General features: G+C 48.8%; 1 protein-coding gene across 4 annotated transcripts in view; it reads left to right on the top strand.

Moving 5' to 3' along the window:
- LOC121473274 (urea transporter 1) overlaps positions 1-4,973 on the top strand; it is a 29,556-nt gene extending 24,583 nt beyond the window's left edge. For all 4 annotated transcript variants that reach the window (XM_041725408.1, XM_041725419.1, XM_041725439.1 and 1 more), the window contains 2 exons: positions 1,244-1,293; positions 2,629-4,973. In XM_041725408.1, the coding sequence (XP_041581342.1) occupies positions 1,244-1,293; positions 2,629-2,805 (227 nt within the window). In that variant the 3' untranslated portion in view covers positions 2,806-4,973. The remainder of the gene's footprint in view (positions 1-1,243; positions 1,294-2,628) is intronic.
- The last annotated feature ends 15,341 nt before the right edge of the window (positions 4,974-20,314 follow it).

The raw sequence follows: 20,314 nt of genomic DNA on the forward strand, positions 1-20,314 counted from the left end.
CAAAGATTGGCGAAGGAATGGAAGTCTGTGGTAAAGTAAATGAGCGTCACAGAGTCCCTCCTCCCCCTTCCCCCCACCGCCCCCCACTACCCCCCACCGAGGTGGCTCAGGTGGCTTCTCAGGCTCAGGAGGTCTAGGTGGTGGGCTGGTCTCACGGGGCCAGCGCTGCCCCAGGGGCCTGTCTGGCCAGTGCAGCAAGATTATTCTGCAGCCTTTCTTTCTGAAACCCCAGCTTCCCTGGGCTGCCTTGAGCCCTCTCTTCAATTGATGATTAGCTACTTGAGATCTTTGTTTTTGTTGTTTTACCACCAACGGTCACACATAGACTCAAATTACCGCTTTAAGATTTGTGCTCACTCAGAGTTAAGGAAAAGCATAACATACTAATTCATTGGCCTGTATGCCAACCTTAACAGTATTGGGAACGATGTTATTATGGGGCAAAATCCCAAGTTTGTGGTCAGTCCTGCTGATTGCTGAATTACTCTGTCTTTATTTTTTTTATACCATGATTTTTTTTATGACTGTGAATTCTAGTCATTAATAGGACAATCCTAGATGCATATAATGTGGTTGTACAGAATCCATGCTATCTCAAGAAACATACATAGGTTTCAATTTCTTCAAAGATTGTATTTATTTTAGAGAGCAATAGAGTGAGGGAGGGAGGGGCAGAGGGGGAGAGAGAGAGAGAGAGAGAATCTCAAGCAGATCCCTGCTAAGTGTGGAGCCTGACACAGGGCTCAATGTCATGACCCTGAGAATGTGACCTGAGCTGAAATCAACAGTCAGATGCTCAACCAGCTGAGCCACCCTGGTGCCCCCCTACATTTCATTTTAATTAAGTTATGTTCAGATAAAACAACAGGGAAGCTTATTTGTCATGGAAGGCCTTTTCCTTAGGGATCAGTGATAATAGCAGTGAAATAGTAACCACAGAAAAGCTACCTTTACTGAGTACTTCTCATTGCATGCTAAACCCAAGTATTACTCCTTTCATGATGACACCAACCCCATGAGAAATTTCTGTTACCTCTATGGTGCAGGTGAGGAGGTGGAGGCTTAGAATGAAGGCCACAAAGCTCCTAAGCAGTAGAGTCTGGATTTGAACCCAGAACTGTCGACTGTAAGCTCATGCTTGTAACCAGGGTGCTGAAAGCTAGCTGGAAAAATGAAAATGTACATTTCCTATAATGAAAAGTACACCTACTAAGTATTATTGTTCCCTCCCCTTTTTTTTTAGCCCTGTTTACTGCTTACCTCGGAGTCAGCCTGTCACATGTGATGGCTATGGTGAGTTTGCCTTAATCTTGCTTCATCAGCAGCATGATCGATCGGCTCTCAGTGCCGTGGAAACCCCCCTGAGGTCCCCTGGGTGGGGTCCCCAGTGCAGGATCCATCGCTGTGTTAGCCACTACTTTCCCATCTCCTGCACCTGCCTGTTCCACACACACCTTGCTAAAAATATCAGATTGCATAATTTAAAGCAGTGAAACTTAGGTTGTATACCATATTTACCAAGTTCATACTCTGAGTGCCAGGGAAGTGACTTTAGAATATTTTCTACTTGAACAGAAAGCCAGAACCATGTAGTGGTTGAGAAATCAGGAAAGGGAGGGAAAGGATAATTGGCTAAAGACCCAGATGGTTTGGATTTCATTTTTAATTGAGCCATTTGTTAAACCCCCAGTGAGTCATTAATAAGAAGCATTCAGACCCATGTCCTATGAATTATTTAATAGGCAAAATCGTTACCTGTGTAGTGCCTCCTGCCACTCTTTCTCCTTCCCTTTTGGTCCTTGACCTTCTCCTTCAGACCTGCCTGAGTTGCCAAGAACAGCCCAGAGCAAGGACTTCCCCTCAAAGAGCTTAGAGTCTGTTTGGGAGCCAGAAGAAAGGGAGGAAAACCAGGAGAGTTCAAGATGAGTCTGGGTGGAGATCAGGAGAGAGGTCACCATGGACCAAACTAAGCAAAGAGGGCCCTGTGGGTGTGAGGAGGGGTCAGGGGCCACTGGTGGCTTCCTAAGTAGGCAGCTCTGTCTATACTCCAATGCACACTTCAGTTTGTATGTGGTTCCAGACAAGGGGGTTCCTGAGACAGAACTTCATCTTGTTGGGAAAGATGCATGCTTTGAACTTGGGTTGACTTGGTTTCCAGTCTTCACATTACCACTTATTTACCCAGAAACTTGGATTATTATGCAGCCTCCCTAAGACAATTTCCTCAGCTTTTGCAAACATAATGCCAATTTCATCAAATGGCCATGAGACGTAAATATGTAAGGTAATTACCTAGTTTAGGACCTAATGCCGAGTTGGCATTATCCAATGAAATAACTTATTGGGGTGCCCAGCGTCATCTTCACAGTGGTGTAGAAACCCGACTGTATGAGAGGGAGGGAAAGATGTGCAAAGTGGACATTCCCAGACCACCCGAAGGAATGGATGGTGACATTTCAACTGCTAAATGCAGTCCCACTGGGATCGTGGACTCCAATTCAGTGGGCCTAAGCAGAGTCCGGTTGGTGCCCCAGGATGCATCCCCCTGGACTGAGTGAGAATGGGATGGGGGCTGGTGCTTTGTGACAGGATCTCAGAGGAGTATGTGGCTTGTCTCTTCCTCTTCAGGCGGGACTGCCAGCCTGCACCTGGCCCTTCTGTTTGGCCACACTACTGTTCCTCTTGCTGACCACGAAAAATGCCAACATCTACAGAATGCCCCTCAGTAAAGTCACTTATCCTGAAGAAAACCGCATCTTCTTCCTCCAAGCCAAGAAAAAACGGATGGTAGAAAGCCCTTTGTGAGAGCAACCCCCACCCATGGCCAAGGTCGCAAGGGGTGGCTGACAGCCCCAGGTGACTCCCGGGGTCTTGGCAGACTGCTGTTTTTTCACTAGTGACAATGTTCATACTAACGCATTGGCAATCTGTTCTTAGGCTCGCTCTGTAGCTCTCTTTTAGACTCCAGGAACATCCCCAAACATGTGAGAGACACGTCAGGATGGTGTGCCCTAGTGGGGCGTTGGTGCTAGACTGTCATGTCGTTATAAAGTCAAACAGCTCCCACAGAAAGAAGACACGAGACCAGAGCTAATTATTTACCGGTGTTCTTGGTGTTTGGTTGGCTACATCATGTTAACAGTATTAAAAACCAAGCTCAAAAAAGGAAAAAAAAAGCAAGCTCTACAACCAACTAAGCCTTAAGTGAATGGAATTCATGACCACGAAATTAGTCAACCCAGAATTCTCAGATAAGCAGTTTGACTCGTTTAAAATCCATACAAGTCACTTGATGGGAAGAGCACTTGGTGTTATACTATATGTTGGCAAATCGAACTCCAATAAAAAAATATTAAAAAAATAAATAAAATAAAAACCATACAAGTCACACTTGGCAGCTGTGGCCACAGCTTATTCTCCAGCTCCTGGGCAGAGGGGCCTGGATGCTGCCCTGAGTGTGTTGCACTCTCCCCTCCAGGAGATGGTTGATTCTTTCCAGGCCGACACAGCTATAGGAGGGAGAAAGGGGATTTTATCAGTCAAAACTATTCTGTAGTGTCATTTTCCTTTGACACTGCAAAAGATGTTTTAGATAAATAAAGCTTATGATAATTTTCTTGGGAGAATGAATTTGTTTTTTCAATGAGGTAAAATAACAAGTTTCTGGCTTAACCAATTCCTAGATATTAAGGAAAAGTTACATTTTTATAAAATAATTGGCATAGCTATTTTTAATTCCAACCCCAAGTGGATTTTATAAATGCCTGGAATGTGTAGAACTGAGTCATCAACATCCAAGGCCCTTTGAAACCACATTTGCTACTCCTTTGAGGCTATGTCTTATATCTTATAAAGCCTGGAAGGGAAGGTCAGATTGTTTCTGGGCGTTTAGAGCTTGTTGAGTTTCCTACTTTAAAAAAAAAAAAATTCATTATTTTCTGTACACTCACAATGTTCTCGCTCAGAAACCCGAAAAGACATACCAGTAAAAGGGTTCTCCTGTCTTTCTTTGTATTAATTTTAAGGTTTTTGGTCCCATAAACATTCTATGAGCAAATGCACAGAGGATGCCGTGGAAAGCTCTACTCACTACCTTCTACTTCATTCTGTATCAATCTGCTATTTTGGAGGATTCAAAAAGAGAAATAGTGGAAGTCTAAGGTTTTTTTCTTGCCCTTTGGGTTTGCAGTGCTCAGTGCAAAATAGACAAGTTTGCTGCCGGAATAAGCGGAAGAAAGGAAGTAAACCTACAAATATTTTGGGGAGAAGTCCACTTCTTCCTTTTCTCAGGAACACAAACATTGTTCCAATGTAACAACCATGTAACCAAAGCCTTTTGAAACTCTGAATGTGCAACCGTGGTAGATTCATGTGTATTCCTGTGGGAAAACTAAATGTTCATTGTTTGAACAGAAATCTCCCTTGTTAAGGAATTTGTGAAGCAAGACTGGGGGAGATGGGTCAGGTTTGGGGTGGGGTGGTGGGGTCGGGGAGGACACAAAAAAGCAAGCAGAACCAAAGATAACCAGGAGTGAGGAATCTGAGCCATGGTGGAGGGAGCCAGAGCCTCTAACACGTAGGCCGCCTTCACAAGGAGCTCCAGAATGATCTCTACCTTCTCCTGGTGTGCTCACACAATCATGTAAATAGGAACAGTCTAAGGCCTTGTACATTGTCTAATTTAAATGGTATTAAACTTTTCAAGCTTTTTTTTTTTTTTTTACTGAGTATTATCCTGAAATGAAGTGAGTATTTTGTCAGTTTTCTTAGGAATCAGCGGTATTCTTGCCTTTTGTCTGTAATAACAGTTTTCCAAGTAAGAATATGAATAAAGTTATACTCATAACTCAGTTTTGTGTAAATTTTGTTTAAAAGTCACCTATGCCAGGCACCTAGGTGACTCAGTTGTTGAGTGACTGCCTTCGGCTCAGGGCGTGATCCCAGAGTCCTAGGATCGAGTCCTGCATTGGACTCCCCACAGGGAGCCCTCTGCCTGTGTCTCTGCCTCTCTCTCTGTGTCTCTCACGAATAAATGAATAAAATCTTAGAAAAAATAAATAAAAGTCGTATATGCCTTTTATATTATGGTGCATAGGGATCCCTGGGTGGCGCAGCGGTTTGGCGCCTGCCTTTGGCCCAGGGCGCGATCCTGGAGACCCGGGATCGAATCCCACGTCAGGCTCCCGGTGCATGGAGCCTGCTTCTCCCTCCGCCTGTGTCTCTGCCTCTCTCTCTCTCTCTCTGTGACTATCATAAATAAATAAAAAATTTAAAAAAAAAAAAAAATATTATGGTGCATATTAACCATCATGTGCCTAAGAGTGTGTTGATTACAATTGCTTCTATTTTGGTGTGCTGCTGTCCTTATTCCTTCCCTAGACTTGCTAACAGCATCAGATGTGTAGCTGAGCAAACCCTGTTCAACTTGATTATGGACCCATCCCTGTGGGCCTCCTCTCAACTGCGCACTGTCCTCCTCGCTCAGGGGTGAGAAGGGATCACTTAGGGGCAGTCGCCGATGTTCAGGCTGTGCTCCTAGCACTCTGGGATGGATATCCCGCCAGGCAGCTGTCCAGGTCCTGGGCACCCCGCAGGACGGAGGCTGGGCACACCTGAGTGGCCAGCATTGTGGGCAGGGCTACTTCTCAGAATGTGACCAGTGATGGTGAAGCCAAGCCGTGCTCCTCCCTGCCTCCTGAAGCATCTCCCTCCCTCCTCCCTCCATCTGTGGTTAGCGTGTTTGCATCTGCCTTTGGCTCAGGGCATGATCCCAGGGTCCTGGGATCGAGTCCCACATCAGGCTCCCCACGGGGAGCCTGCTTCTCCCTCTGCCTGTGTCTCTGCCTCTCTCTGTGTGTCTCTCATGAATAAATAAATAAAATTAAAAAAGAAAAGTAGGCTTAAGGCCCATAATAGTCTGCTTTCACAAGCTCTTAAGATTGAACTACACAATACATGTAGTGTTCAAAGCAGACATATATAAAATAAGCTAAAAGAAAAGACTGCTCCCAGGCCTGACCTTGACCTTCCTAAGTGTTAACCAGGGAGGTGTTAACACAGCTAAAGCAAGCTTACCCCTAGTAGGAGAGCTGGTCAATGGCTGAAGCTTAGGCGTTGGCAGCAGACAGAGGCAAGAGGTCTTCAGCCCTGGGAGTTGAGTTGTTGAGTGACTGCCCTGGGAGTGGTGGCCCAGAAACAGGTGTTGGGGGGGAGGGGACACCTGTGGTGGAGATGGGCACACTGGGGGGATCACAGTTTAACAAACATAATCATTTCAAGCAGCTAAAGCCCCTTGTCTAAGCCTTACTCACAAGCTATTTGACTTCCTGTGTAGATTTGCCTTCTAAGGGAAACAATGCACTTGTCTGTACTTGTGCATTTCTGACCCTCTATAGTTACATTTCTCATCTAAATAATGCAATTTTGCTAATAGGTTTTTGTAAAGATTTGTTTTTTGTTGGTGTTGTTGTTTTGTTTTGTTTTGTTTTGCCAGTACCTGTCTCCAAAAGCCAAATTACCCCGTAGTGTTCCAACAAAGTTAAATTTCTGAGGCTACAAAGGTGGGTGGGAGTGGGAGGTAGTCAGGGAAGGTCTTCATGAGGATGTGAGGTTTAGGCTAATACCTAAAGGGGAGTAGGCCAGAGCTGGACAGGTAGAGGGATGTGGAGGATGGAGGGAGCGGTGTTCTTGGCAGATGGATGCTCATGCATACAGGCCTTGAGACAAGGAGATTGGTGGTCTCAAGATGTGAGAGAAGACTGATGTGGCTGGACCACAGTGAGTAGAAGGGATTGGAGTGGATTCGGGAAACCAAGTAGACCCTGTACTAATGCAGGAGAGAGGTAGTTGGCTTGGACTCCAGTGGGGGCAGGAGGATGGAGAGAAGTTCATGGGTGTGGGAGACAAGAGGTGGAATCCTCAGTACCGGATGATGGGTTTATGTGGGAAGTGAGGGAGAGAGAGTGTCAAGGATGACTTCCTGAACCCTCACTTGGGCAACAGGTGGATGGCGGTGCCACACAATGAGATGGGAGCACCGAAGAGTCACTTCTCCTCTCATGCTATACATACATCTCCCTGTCCAATCCTTTCTAGAGCTTCAGTCCAGGCCCTCTGTTCAACTGTCTACAGAGGCTGTTCCAAAAGCATCAATTTCAACACATCCAGGGCAAAACTCATCTTCAACTACTCTGCTCTCCTCAAGCTACTGAGTTATGAGGAAAGGTCGCACCCTCTAGCCAACTATACAAGCCAGAAACAGGGTGCCACTTTTAGCTTCCTTCTCTCACCAATGGGAAATGGCCAAATTCTAAGGATTTTACCTCCTTCATAGCCCCCCTTGTTCATTAATTGGTAAATATTTATTGAATGCCTATTTATTACATAATGGGAACTGGAACTACCAGAGTGAACCAGACAGTCATGGCCTCTGCCCTCACAGGAACTTTATGAGGTGAACAGACAAATAAATGAGTAAAGGGAGTAGCGTGGTGATGAGGATGAGCAAGAGTAGCTGGGCAACAAGGTTGAAGGAAGAGTATTTCAGTGAGTTCTTCCTTCTAAGAAACAGAAGACAAGAACCTACCACTAAATACCAGGCATCCATCCCAGTCAGCATGCTTTTGGTAGCAAGTAATAGAACAACAACAGTAGTTTGGTTCCTAAAGTAGAAAGTTCTGTTCCAAGTTTGGTTGCAGCTGCTCAACGAGGTCATCAAGGATGCAATATCTTTCTATCCTCCTCATCGTTCTCAGCATCCTCAGAAGACTTCATGTCCATCCTCAGGCTCATTGCTCATGGTCCCAAAACAGCTGCCTTGTTATAAACATCACAACCACATCAGGAAGAAGGAGGCAACCAGAGTTGCAAGAGTCACTCTTTCATGTCTCTTTTTATTGGGGAGGAAAATCTTCCCCCAGAAGCTCTCTCCACATACCTTGACTTGTGTCTTTTTGGCAGAACGGGGTCACATGGCCATTCCTGGCTGCAAAAGAGTCTAGGAAAGCATGCATCTGGCATCGTCGGCCTCTATTGTAGCAGGTGAGCTCTGCCATATTGCAGGGAAAGCAGGAGGAATGGCTACTGCACAGGCAGACAAACATGTGTGCCACGGTGGCATACAGTACACGGTACCTTTGTGCTCAGACCACACTGGAGAGAGCTATGTGGTGACAGACACAACAGTCTCTTGTGGGACTCCCAAGGGGGTTTGGGACAGAGACCTAAATGGAGACCTTTTACACAGAAAGACTTTGTAGAATCCTTGCTGGAATATTCCCAGAGTACATTAGGATGCCCCAGCTTCAAACAAAATTTTATAGACTAACAAGATCCTAAACAAAAGGTGAGGCAGCTAGTGATGACAATCAGAGCAAGGGAAGTCTAGGGTTACTTCGTGCTTCAATTAGTCGTCTCTGTCTAAAGCGGTGAAGCCTCTAAATCATCCGACGTCAGAAGGCCCCATTGGGAATAGTTGCGTTGCAATTCGATTCCAGCTCAGTGAAGCACTGAAAACAAGTGTCTGACATTTTCTGCTTCATGGTTTCAAATAAACAATGAGAAAGCCAGTTTCCTGCTTTGGGGCTGGGCCCATTGGATCCTGGCCCTTAGAAGCTTTGAATGATATCACAGTGACATGCAAGCACTTGAAGAGGAAGAAATGAAGCACGGAGGAAAGCTGGCACAGCGTCAGGAAATCTTGCTAAAGTTAAGTCCCTCGGACCACAGGAAACAATGGCAGCTAGGACATGAGTCAGTGACCCCAGAGCAAGCATGGCTTTGGGGCAAGGAGAGTACATATAGGCAGGTCACAGGAGTGGCGAAACCAACAGGGAGCCTTTCTACGTTCTGAGAGCCCGTGTCGGCCTCTCAACAACAGAGTAGATGTGTGGTAGCAAGTAGCCACACACAGCACTTGAAATAAAGCCAGGCCCGGGCAGCCTGGGTGGCTCAGCGGTTTAGCGCAGCCTTCAGCCCAGGGAGTGATCCTGGAGACCCGGGATCGAGTCCCATGTCGGGCTCCCTGTCCCTGCATGGAGCCTGCTTCTCCCTCTGCCTCTTTCACTCTCGTTCTCGCTCTCACTCTCTCTCTCTCTCTCTGTCTCTCATTGATAAATAAATTAACTCTAAAAAAAAAAAAAAAAAAAGCCAGCCCCAACTGAGCTGTGCTCACAAGCACATATGGGATTTCAAACATATAAGACAAAAAAAAAAGTAAACAACTCAATAATTTTGTATATTGATTAAACATGGAGATGATGACACTTTGGATACATCAGGTTAAATCAGAGATATTATTAAATTAATTTCACTTACAAAAAATGTTTCAGGTGGTCACGAGAAAATTTTAAATCCCATACATATTTGTGGTTCATCTTATATGTCTGTGGGACAGTGCTGGGCTTGACAGTCCCCCTCCCAGGTCTCTTAATGGTCTACAATGTCTTCACGGCAACTCAGATGGCACCAAGCTCTTGGAGCTCAACCTTCTAGAGAATTCATTATTCATCATCATGAATGGGTAAGAAGACTTTCCTCCTCTATCACATGGTGGAGACATAGTTAGCTAATTCCAGAGTGTCCATTTCAGATAAAAATGTCACACCTTTCCAGGGATACCCGCTGCACCTCAAGGACATCATTTTTTAAAAAATAAGCATAACCTGCTACTAGAGTGAGGAGACTGATTTTCTCGTGTGTGGTATAAAGTTATCCCGAAGGCAGCCCCTGGAAAGGAGCCTCAGAGTTGCTCAGAGCTGGGGCAGCACCATCGGGATAAGTGGGCCACCCTGCGACATGCCCACATGAAGAACACAGTCTCCCATGTGTACAGGTGCTCGTTAGTCACAAGCGATGAAAACAGTGAAGTAGCTGGTTATGAGGCAATAGGGAACATTGGGGACCGTGGCAAATTAAAGGTTGAGCACCCCATCCTACCTGACCCCCACTAAAGCATTCACATTTCAGATGTTTTCAAATACTCTGCCAGGCAAACAAAGCCAGTTTAGTGGCTGGATGTCTTCCAAGGGCTCCAATCTGCAAGTTCTATCCCCAGGCTTATAAATGCTCCACAGTGTTTCTCAACCAAGAGTATTTATCAGGATTATGCATAAGAACCTTCGAAAAACTCCGATTGTCCCACCCTATCCTGGGCCTCCTGAATCTTTAAAAGCTCTACAGATTATTCTAATGCGCTCTCCTTTTAAGGTATGTATGTATGTATGTATGTATGTGTGTATGTATGTATTTACTTGAGAGAGAGAGAGCTCATGAGCACAGAGGGAGAGAAAGAAACAGGCCCCACTGAGCAGGGAGCCTGATGCAGGGCTTGATTCCAGGACCCTGGGATCATGACCTGAGCCAAAGGCAGGTGTTTCACCAACAGAGCCACCCAGGTGCCCCTCTAATGTGTTTTCCTACATTAAAGCTACTGCAAGTTCAGAAAACTCAGAGACCAACAGAAGCTGGATGGCTTCCTGGAGGGGGTGTGACTCTACCCTTGTTCTGACACATTTTCTCCCTAGCTTATGGAGACTTGGCTTTGGAGCCTCATTTGGTTTCCTCCTGGGACCCCTGACTACCACCCTTTCTAGAACCACTGCTAGGGTCCAAAAAAATAATGCTGTCATTAAGAAGCCACGTTTTGGTGGGCCCTAAGATTAACTATGTGGTTGGTGTTCTCGGGTAGAATTTAGTGATTCCTTCCAGGCTACAAAGTGGAATCTACAGACCCAGGACGTGGCATTAGGTACATGTCAGGGGTGCATGTACCTCCACCAGAATCGGTGCGGTCACACCTGGACCAGATCAGGCCCACACCTGCATGATCTGAGAAGCACGCAGGCCCTAAGACACCTTTGCCAGCAGCTGCCCATGCAACCGGAAATGCCTCCCTTGAATTCTCAGGGAAACAGCATTTTGTTGTGACAGCTGCCAACCCCTTAAGATCTCATATTAAAAACCCGGTGGAAATCATTGATGGGGTTTCTTCCCACCAAATCGTAAGAAGGAACAAATCATGTAGGAAAGGGGTTCTAGAAAGATTAGATGGACGAATCCAAGGAAGGCAGTCATCTGGAACTAGGGGAGCTGTCATGCAAGAGGAGGAAGGGGAGGGAGTGTGTCGGGGGGAGACAAGCAAGAGGAAGCCAAGGACAACGCATGATTGAAGCAGTGAAGAGAGAAGCCAGGCGGCAGGACCAAGGAGCCAGGCAGGTGCGAGCCTGTGCCAGCAGGGCCGGCTGCGGGCTTCCTTCCTCGCTCTTTAGAACGCGGCTCCTTCCTCTTCCCAGAATCTTGAAATCCCAGCTCGCCTGCCCTAATGGCCATCTGTTGTTTTTCTCTCCCCTACATACTTCCTACCTTCTTCTGGTAACAGCACCTCCCTTCCCTGAAGAGATCTGCTCCGTCCCATTCATGGGGTTCTCTTGGGTGAGGGGGGCTGCCAGCCTCTACATCCTCCCTCCTTCCTCCCAGGCACCACGGGGTCAAGGGGCTTGGACCAGGCCCATCAGAGTTCTCCAGTCCCCCCAGTCACAGGGATCAGCCCCAAGCACCACCTGATCCGAACTGAGCCAGTCAGCTCCTCCCGGGCACGGACTGGAAACCTGAGCAGACACCCCGGGATAGAAGGAAGCTACGGCTGACAGCGGGGGTGTGGAGACCAGCCATGCAACACCCAAAGCCACCTGGGCTTCCTCCCCTGCCCCACCAGACCAGGTTACTATTGCTCCCACATACTGAGCTATCCCCATGTCTTTCCCATAAACTGGGACTTCAGGGAGGGAGAATCTGTTTCTGTTGTTGCAACCAACAGCCAAAACGGACACAGAACACTTAGAATAGGCTAAGTCGAGGTTGGCGGGGGCGGGGGTGGAGGGAGCTAAGGGAGGACACCCCCCCAACCCCGCCTGTCCTATCCCAGGCTGGGAATCAGAGAGTCCTTGCCACAAGGGGTTACGTGATTAACCCCTGAGTGTTATGACCCCCAATTACACATCCGCGCAGCTAAAGCTTCAGGAAGGGCAAGCAGGAGAATGCCCAGACGTGGGGCGCACGGCTCCTCTTCTGGCTTACTCAGAGCAGGATGCCTGTTGAGATGCTCCTTCTGCCTTTAGCAAAATGCAACAGCCGCCTGGGGGTTGAATAATTGGGTGTCTGTGCAAGTTATTCAGCTCTGGTCCCGCACTTTCCCCTTGGCCTGTTGGCTTCCACTAACAGGGTGGACCAGAGGGACCCCGGAGGCGGAAGGCGGGCAGAGAGGTTTGCCACATTCCGCGGCAGTCGCCTGTCTCTTGTCCTTGTCCCATAACCAGACTCAGCACACCCCCTCAGAGGTCCCAGCCCTAGAGGCAACCAGCTGGGGGGGTCCCTTCCTCAGGCGAGTTCTGTCTCTGCACTAAAATTACTGTCCTGATAGGAAGCAGCTACCTGGGAGGAGAGAGAGAAGTGGGGAAGTCTTATCCCCAGGCCCTTCCCAAACACATTCTATTATAAATTCACTCCTTGCTAAAAAAAGCTGAGCAAGTCCTGGCCATGATTAAGCGTCACTTACGGAGGGGCAGCCCGGCAACAGAAGAAGTAGAGACATCCAAGCTGGGACCCCTCACCCTTTATGCTTTAAAACGCTCTAATCAGATTTTCCTCTGGCCATGCCCTTCCCTGCAGGACAAACAGCCCACGGGACCCAGGGGACATGTCCACCTGGAGCCTAAGACCTCCTTCTAGACCTTGCCTCAAGCACCCAAGATCACAGAATGTGATCACAGAATGTGGCTTCCTGGGCCCCAAAGGACCCCTTCTCAAGTCATTCTTCTGAGGGAACCCTGTGCTGTCAGGTCACATGGTGCTGCTGAGAGACAGCAGATGGAGCTGGGAGTGACCAGAGATTGGAGGTGCCCCCGAAGCTGTCCAGGTCCAAGCAGGAGGCCCTGTCGTGCAGGACAGAGCTGAGTGGGAAGAAAAGGTTAAGGAGGCATCAACCGGAAGCCTCTTTCTGTGCTCTTGCCCCAGCCTCATAAATGTTGGGGGAGGGTCTGATGGGAAGAAACTCAGCTCTGCCCCCTGGATCCCCTCCATTAGGCTGGGGGCTGGAGGGATGAGCTAAGAGGCCAAACCTCGAGGCCCAGAGTCAAACATCATGACTTAACGGTAACGCTCCCCCGATGTAATCAGTGAGAGTTTTGTTGAGCTTTATTGACGGAGATGCTCTAGGGTGGACACACAGAAGCTTATGATTATATCAACTCCAAGGCAAACCCGGGCTCCAAAGCCCATGCCAGGAGGAAACGGGCCTCAAGGCCCAGTCTCAGCAGCCAAATCTTGCCCGGGGACCCTCAGGTGCTGCCAAGGTGAACCCCAGACAGAAGCTCCAGCAAGCAGACCACAGGGGAGCCACAGTGGCCACCCAAGGCCTCACCTGTTGGCTCACTGGGGGCAGTGACTCAGCAAACATGTCTACCTGCTTACTCATGTTCCTGACCAGCAGGATATGCACCCTCTGGGCCAGGGGCCGTCATCTCCTGTGCCCTTCTTTAAATGGAAGCCTTTATTGTTATTCTGTTCCCCACCCCACAACCGAGTGTGCTGTGCGCGGCACATCTATCTTTCTGCGAGATCTTGCCGAGCACATCCAGCCCTGGCAGGGAAGGGTATTCAATAGACTTCTGGTTGTCTCCCAGGGGGAAGGAGGTATGAGCAATGGGGTATTATCTTTAGCAGGAACAGTTCTGAAATTGTGTATATGGGAGAAGAGGGTGTGTGAGCTGGGAAGCAAAGATAACTGTTGTCTTTGTTCGGTGCGCACCTCCGTCCTACCCCAGACTCTTCCGGCCACAGACCTTGAACCCCTGACTGCATAGGGAGGTCCGTGAGCCAGGTTAGAACAATCTCTGCACTTTACCACAGTAATTGATTTAGGAAGGTCATCTGACAATAGCTGCCCATTTCAATTCTTCTGGCTGTGGAGAAAGGCCATCTGAAGTTGGAGAGAATGAGGCAAGGAGAAGGAGAGAGAGAGAGAATGTGTGTGTGTGTGTGTGTGCGCGCGTGTGCGTGTGCGTGTGCGTGTGTGTGTGTGTGTGTGTGTATGCGTGCGCGCTGGAAGTCCAAAGTATCTGGGTCTGGTCCCTGAGGTGACCTTAAATTCTGACTTCTGTGTGTCTGCCTTACCTCTTGATTCTCTGAGCTTTGCTCACCCTTTTCTGCCTAAGCTAGTAAAGAAAATGTAATTATCTCTGTCACCTAAAAGTCCCAACAAATCAACCAATTCTGAACATTTGAGCTGAGTTTTCCTAAGCCATGCCCCTGTGCAATACTTTCTGGAGTAATCCAGGTAAGAGATAATGGACAGAATAGTATTGGAAGGGAGAAACGTAAGAAACCCTAAAGCACTTTGGGGGATGGAAGTAGGACTTCGTCATTTACTTCACGTGGGGAATAAGATCAAGGGCATGGTCAAGGATGACCACCCTGGGCAGCTGAGGGGTAGTGACTGTCACCAAGAAGTGAAACAGAAAAGAAGCAAGTTTGCAGGGCCTGGAGTAGAGGGAATCCAAGTAGAGGCTCCCAGGAGGCTGTGGACCACAGTGGTCTGGGGCCTCGTCTAGTGCCCGGGGCCACAGATGATATTTCAAACCATGAGTTAATAAAAATGACCCAGGAGAGCATAAAGAGCGAGAAGATGAACACAGGACCCCAGAGGAAATCTACTGTTATGCTGCAACAGAAGAAGGGAATGAGAAAGGCTGAGAAGGAATAGCCAGAGAGGCAGGAGGAAAACCAGGAGGGTGGGTCAGAATCCAGAGGAAGGACATATTTCAAAAAGAAAGGAGTGCTAGTGGTGGCTGCTCTTCCCAGAGGTCGCCTGTGAGATCCCACACTTAGGGAGTCTCCGATGACCTTGGGAGGCAGAGAGTGGCATGGTGGAGTGAAAGCTGGGGAGTCTCGGATTCAGGAGAGGGTGGGAGGTAGGAAGTGGAAACAGTCAGGCAAACTTTGCTAATCTGTACAGTTAAAAAGAAAAAAGAGTACAGCAACCAGAGCTGGATGGGAGATGGGAAGGAGGTTACTTTAAATGTGGGAGACACTTGGGATCATTTAAGTGACTTTAATTTTATTGCATACTCATATGTAATCTCATGTGAACCATATAATAACCCCACGAGGAAGCTTCCCCATTCTACAGACGTGGAATCCAGACCTTAGACCACATGAGTGTTGGAAGCCCTGGGGAAACAGTGGTAGCATTTGAAAGAGGAGACACAGCCATTCCTTCCTTCCATCTAGATGCCCACCACCATCCCGTTCATGCCCAGGGCCCTGAGTTTGAAAACGGCTATGCCTCGGCCAGGTCACACAACCAGTAAGTGACACCATCTGGATTTGAACTCGCATCTGTGGATGTCAAGGTGTGCATGCTCACCCCTTCCAGTGAGCCCTCATCACAGGCTCCTGGGCCCTATCCTGAGCCCTCTGGAGCCCCTCATGGCCCCTTCCCACACCAGGGCCCACAGCCCCACCAGCAGCACGAGGCGATGTGTCTGGGGGATGGGAAGCTGGTGGAGAACATACCAGGTCCTTCCCTTTTACACGATGGTCAGTAACTTCAAAGATGATTTTTATATTAAAAATATAGAGATGTCGTTATGCAGAACACGAATCTCACATGCATTTCTAAGATGAAACATGAGATTCCCAGGAAATATCTTGCTTACAGTTACCAGTTTGGACTCCAACTAGCTCCTGTTTAGAATATTTGAGAAGAAAACTATGAAAAACAACTGGCAAACAGGATGAAGGGCTTAGTATGGAATTTCAGAATTTCCAGCCTGTCCCACTCATCTTCCAGGCTCAGCTAACTCCACAGCCTCCCAAGAACCCCGCTTGATACCCCCTAGCCCTCCCTTCTGCTCTCTGCGCATCTGTCTTGTTTCCCCTGCAGCCTGGAATGGCTTCCTCCTACTCATTGACTGGAAGCATGCTCACCTTCCAGGAAGTCCTCCAGGCCTGCAGTGTCTCCCCTCGGCTAAGCTCCAGGGTTAAGCCAGCACGTTCACAGCCACAGTGCATGGCTGCATTATCCATCCGTGGTGTGGAGTTGGTCTCACTAAGCATCTTGAGGGGACGGACTGCACCTGCTACGCCCCTACGTCCACACATGGAGCAAGATAGCATTCCCAAAGACGTCAAAACACCACCGGCCACATCAATGTAGGTTAAACGAAGACTTACATCGATGATCTCATGTGAACCCCATAATAGCCCCAAGAGGAAGTTTTCCCATTGAACCAATGTGACGACTGACCCTGAGAAAGGCTAAGGGGTTCTCCCAAGGCCACGTTGGTAGGAAGTGACAGCGCCATTCTTGGACCACCATGAGAAGCAGGTGCTCAACAAATATTTATTGGTTTTTGCTTTTGCTTTTTCCTTCTCTTAAAATGTTAGCAGAGTACCATCAAGGGATCTTCACAGACTCCGTTCAGAATGGAAGAATGACCTAGCAAAGCCCCTGCCTCATCTCTGCCCCACAAAATCATTAGATATAATAAAATAGTTGTTGACTTAAGCCACTAGGTCTTGCAGTAGTTTGCTAGGCAGCAACAGGACGCCAGGACACCCCCAGTAGGTCTCAAAGAGTCTCCTCCTCACATACAGCATTTCACCCTTTTGAGTATTATTATCACAGCACCTTAGGCAAAATATGCACCCCTCCCCCAGTGTCCTGTCCCAACATCCCATGCTTCTCAAGGTCCTCTGCACATCCAGTGTGCCTGAAGATCCCCCCAAATTCCTCCTGCCCCCAAGATGCCAACCTCAGAACGGTTCCCAGCTTTCCTACCACCCTTCCTACTCACGTGTGTTCAGATGTGTTCCCATTTTAAAGGAAGGATCTGGTAACCCCAGAGAAACTCCAAGGTGAAGACTAGAAAGAGACCAACTAAAACAGCATCTCTGGGGGAAGCTTGGGAGAGAGAACCTATATGTTCAGCAGTCCCCCCAGTAGTGCTTCTCCATCTCATGCCCATAGCCTTCTCCACAAGCCAGACTGAAACCAGCACCTTCACACCAGATAGGGGAAGAGGGCCACCCTCCGCCCCAGCCATAGGTTCTCATGCATACTTGCTACCTTTAGGGTTTTTTTTTTTTAATTTTTAAACATTTATTTGAGAGAGAGAGAGAGAGAGCGAGAGCGCGCGCACATGCAAGCCAGGGGAGGAGCAGAAGGAGAGAGAGAGATAGAGAATCTCAAGCAGGCTCCCCACTGAGTACAGAGCCTAACATGGGCTCCGTCCCACGACCCTGAGATCATGACCGGAGCTGAAATCAAGAGTTGGACGCTCAACTCATGGAGCTGCCCCAGGGGCCCCAATACTTGCTACCTTTTACATCTAAAAATGACGCTTTGTTTTCTCTGGCGCTATGGTATTACAGGTTCCATGTTCTTTTCAGAGAGAAAAGGTGTGTTAGGACCAATAAAACATTAGCATATGTAAGTTTTCTTCAGAGTCCCTCAAAAACATCAGTCCGCAGCTGGGAACCCTGCCTTCTGCCCTGCTCACCGTATCCCATCCTTCCCTTCCAGCACTGCTCTGATTATGAACTAAGAATCCACTGAAACTGGGATTGCCTTCAGCCCTGCCCAACTGGTTTGAATAAGCCATTAACCATATCTAAACAGGCCTTCTTAATAATAATAATAATAAAGATCGCGCTGGAAGATAAATGTCATTCTCCTATTATGCAGCTGCCCACACAGCTTCCTGTTTCTGGGTTTGCATGTCCCGCACCTGCCCAGGGCATGTGCCATTGGCCCTATGGCTCTGAGAGAAGCAGAAAAACCAGAGTCCAGAGAATTGTGTTGCTCAGCCTTTGTCCTAAGTCTGAGGCAGCACATCCTGCGGCCTTAGCAGGTGGCTGGTCACCTGTGGTCACCTGAAATATAAAGGTCTGTAGGAAGAGCAGATCCCAGGAGGAGCAGAAGTTCCACACCCACCTCCATCCACGGGAACACCCCCGTCCCTCTGGCCGGGCCAGTCCTCATCACACTGCCCTCCCGGCCACCCTCAATCTGGAAAGTTTGCTTTCCTGTCACCCCTCCGAGGTCCACTCCCCCTGACCCCTCTCTGAAGCCTCTGTGACCACGTCAGTGACCTTTTTTGACACTCATGCTGCAAATGGAGATCTGTGTTCATTTTGTATCAGCTCTGGAGACACCTCCAAACAGGGGTGTAGAGTGGCTGCCAAGGCGGTGCTTGGGTCCCCGGCATCACATTTGGGCTCCCTTTGGGAAGTGTGTGCCCGCCACCACACCTAGCAGAGAACAGCGTGAATGGCAGCGCCACGGTCAGTGTTCTCCAAGAGGACAGGAGCCATAAGGCTGCATCCTTTGCTCACAACGTCCCTAACAGTGGGAGCTGCTGTCGGCAAGCCTGCGGGCCGCGGGGCCCTCCAGGCTCCAGGGCTCCGAGGACTCTGCCTGCCTGAGGGACCCCTCTTGGGAAAGAGACTGTACTTGGGTGGGGAGGATCCCCATTTTGCCAGTGCCCATCACTCATCACCTCCCCAGCCCCTGGGGAGCATGGCTCCAGGGCCAGGACTTGAGGGTGCCTTGCTAGTGGGGGGCACTTCACTGCGCGGGCCTGGGGACCTGGGGACCTAGGGACCTGGGGACCAGACTGTCGCGGGTAGAGCCTTGCTTCTCTCACACTCCTCCCCACCTCCCGGGACCAGGGCTCACTGGACAGGGATGCATGGTTCCCACTGCGGGGTCCGGGCTGGGAGCCGCCGTGGGACCTGCCCCCAAATCCACGGTTAAACACGCGGTTAAAACTTTGCCTTCTTGGAAAGTGGGTTGTGGTGTTAAATTGGAACATGCCATCTCTCTGCCTTACAGGGAGATAAAGGGGAAGCGAGCGCTGCGAGGGGAGGTTCCTGTGGAGGAGGGCAGGGGAGGAGGGATGGCAGGGGGGATGGGGGAGGGAAGGAAGGGAGGATGAGTGAGAGGACACCGAGAAGGAGGTCGAGAGAGAAGACTAGAGGGAGGATGGGAAGGAGAGTAGGAGGGAGGACGAGAGGGAGGATAAGAGGGAGGACGGAAGGGAAGAAAGGCTGTTGAAGATCCAAGAAGGGAGGGGCTCCGCTGGAGGGGGGGAAGAGCTCCTGTTGTTGGACCAGTTGGCCTTACACAGCTCTGTGATCTGGGCTAACACAGTCCCCTCCCAGGTCTCGGCTTGTTTATCTGCGGGAACAGAAGGGTTGGGCTAGAGTAGTGGCTCTCCAAGCCATCCCCAGACCAGCAGTAGAGCATCAACCAGGAACTCGTCAGAAATGCAGATACCCGCCCCCTCCCCTGACCTACTAAATAATCAGCTCAGGGGCCAGCCCAGCAGCGTGCATTTGAACAACCTCTCCAAGAGATTCTGATTCAGGCTGGAGTTTCAAACTGCCGATGACCTGATCTCCTGATCTCGGAAGAGAGCACACACTTAGAGCTGTGCCTGAGGCCACACCAGGCCCTCCCTAATGTGGTCCTCATGGAACCTCCCAGCTCTGAAGTCAACAGGCCTCCTCCTCTGCATGAAACGGCTGAAACTTTCCTTATGAAGATTTGCTCTTTGAAACTCTGTACCTTTACACGGACTCTTCCCTCTTCTTACAATAGGTTTTTCTTACATTGACTGTCTCCTATTTGTCCCCCCAGCAGTTGTTTTAGTGGTCACCTCTTCCAGGAAGGCCTCCTAATACCTCTTTCCTCATGTCAGATGTCTTCCCCTCGGTGCTCTTTTTCTTTTTTTTTTTTTTTTTTTTAAAATTTTTATTTATTTATGATAGTCACAGAGAGATAGAGAGAGAGGCAGAGACACAGGCAGAGGGAGAAGCAGGCTCCATGCACCGGGAGCCCGACGTGGGATTCGATCCCGGGTCTCCAGGATCGCGCCCTGGGCCAAAGGCAGGCGCCAAACCGCTGCGCCACCCAGGGATCCCTCGGTGCTCTTTTTCACACTTTATTAATATCTCTGTGATATCACTTGCCAACTTCATCTGGTCCCTCGACAGCCTGAGCGAGGTGTGGGCAGAAACTTGTTTTATTTCTGCATTATGCAGAGCCTGACGAATGGCAGTCATAGAAGACAGCCTCAGTAAACCTCACTGCAGAAGGGAGTAAATGGAGGACTTGAATTCTGGTGCCAGTGACCTAAAGGTTCAATGACTTTTGATTCTTATTAACCTCTAATCACTGAGAGTTCCGTCCTATTATAAATACCCAATGGCTGCTTGATCATCAATGCTGATGATCGTTCATAACTCTCCACAG

Source organism: Vulpes lagopus, chromosome 1 (genome assembly GCF_018345385.1).
Source record: "Vulpes lagopus strain Blue_001 chromosome 1, ASM1834538v1, whole genome shotgun sequence".
In the NCBI taxonomy this organism is placed as follows: domain Eukaryota; kingdom Metazoa; phylum Chordata; class Mammalia; order Carnivora; family Canidae; genus Vulpes; species Vulpes lagopus.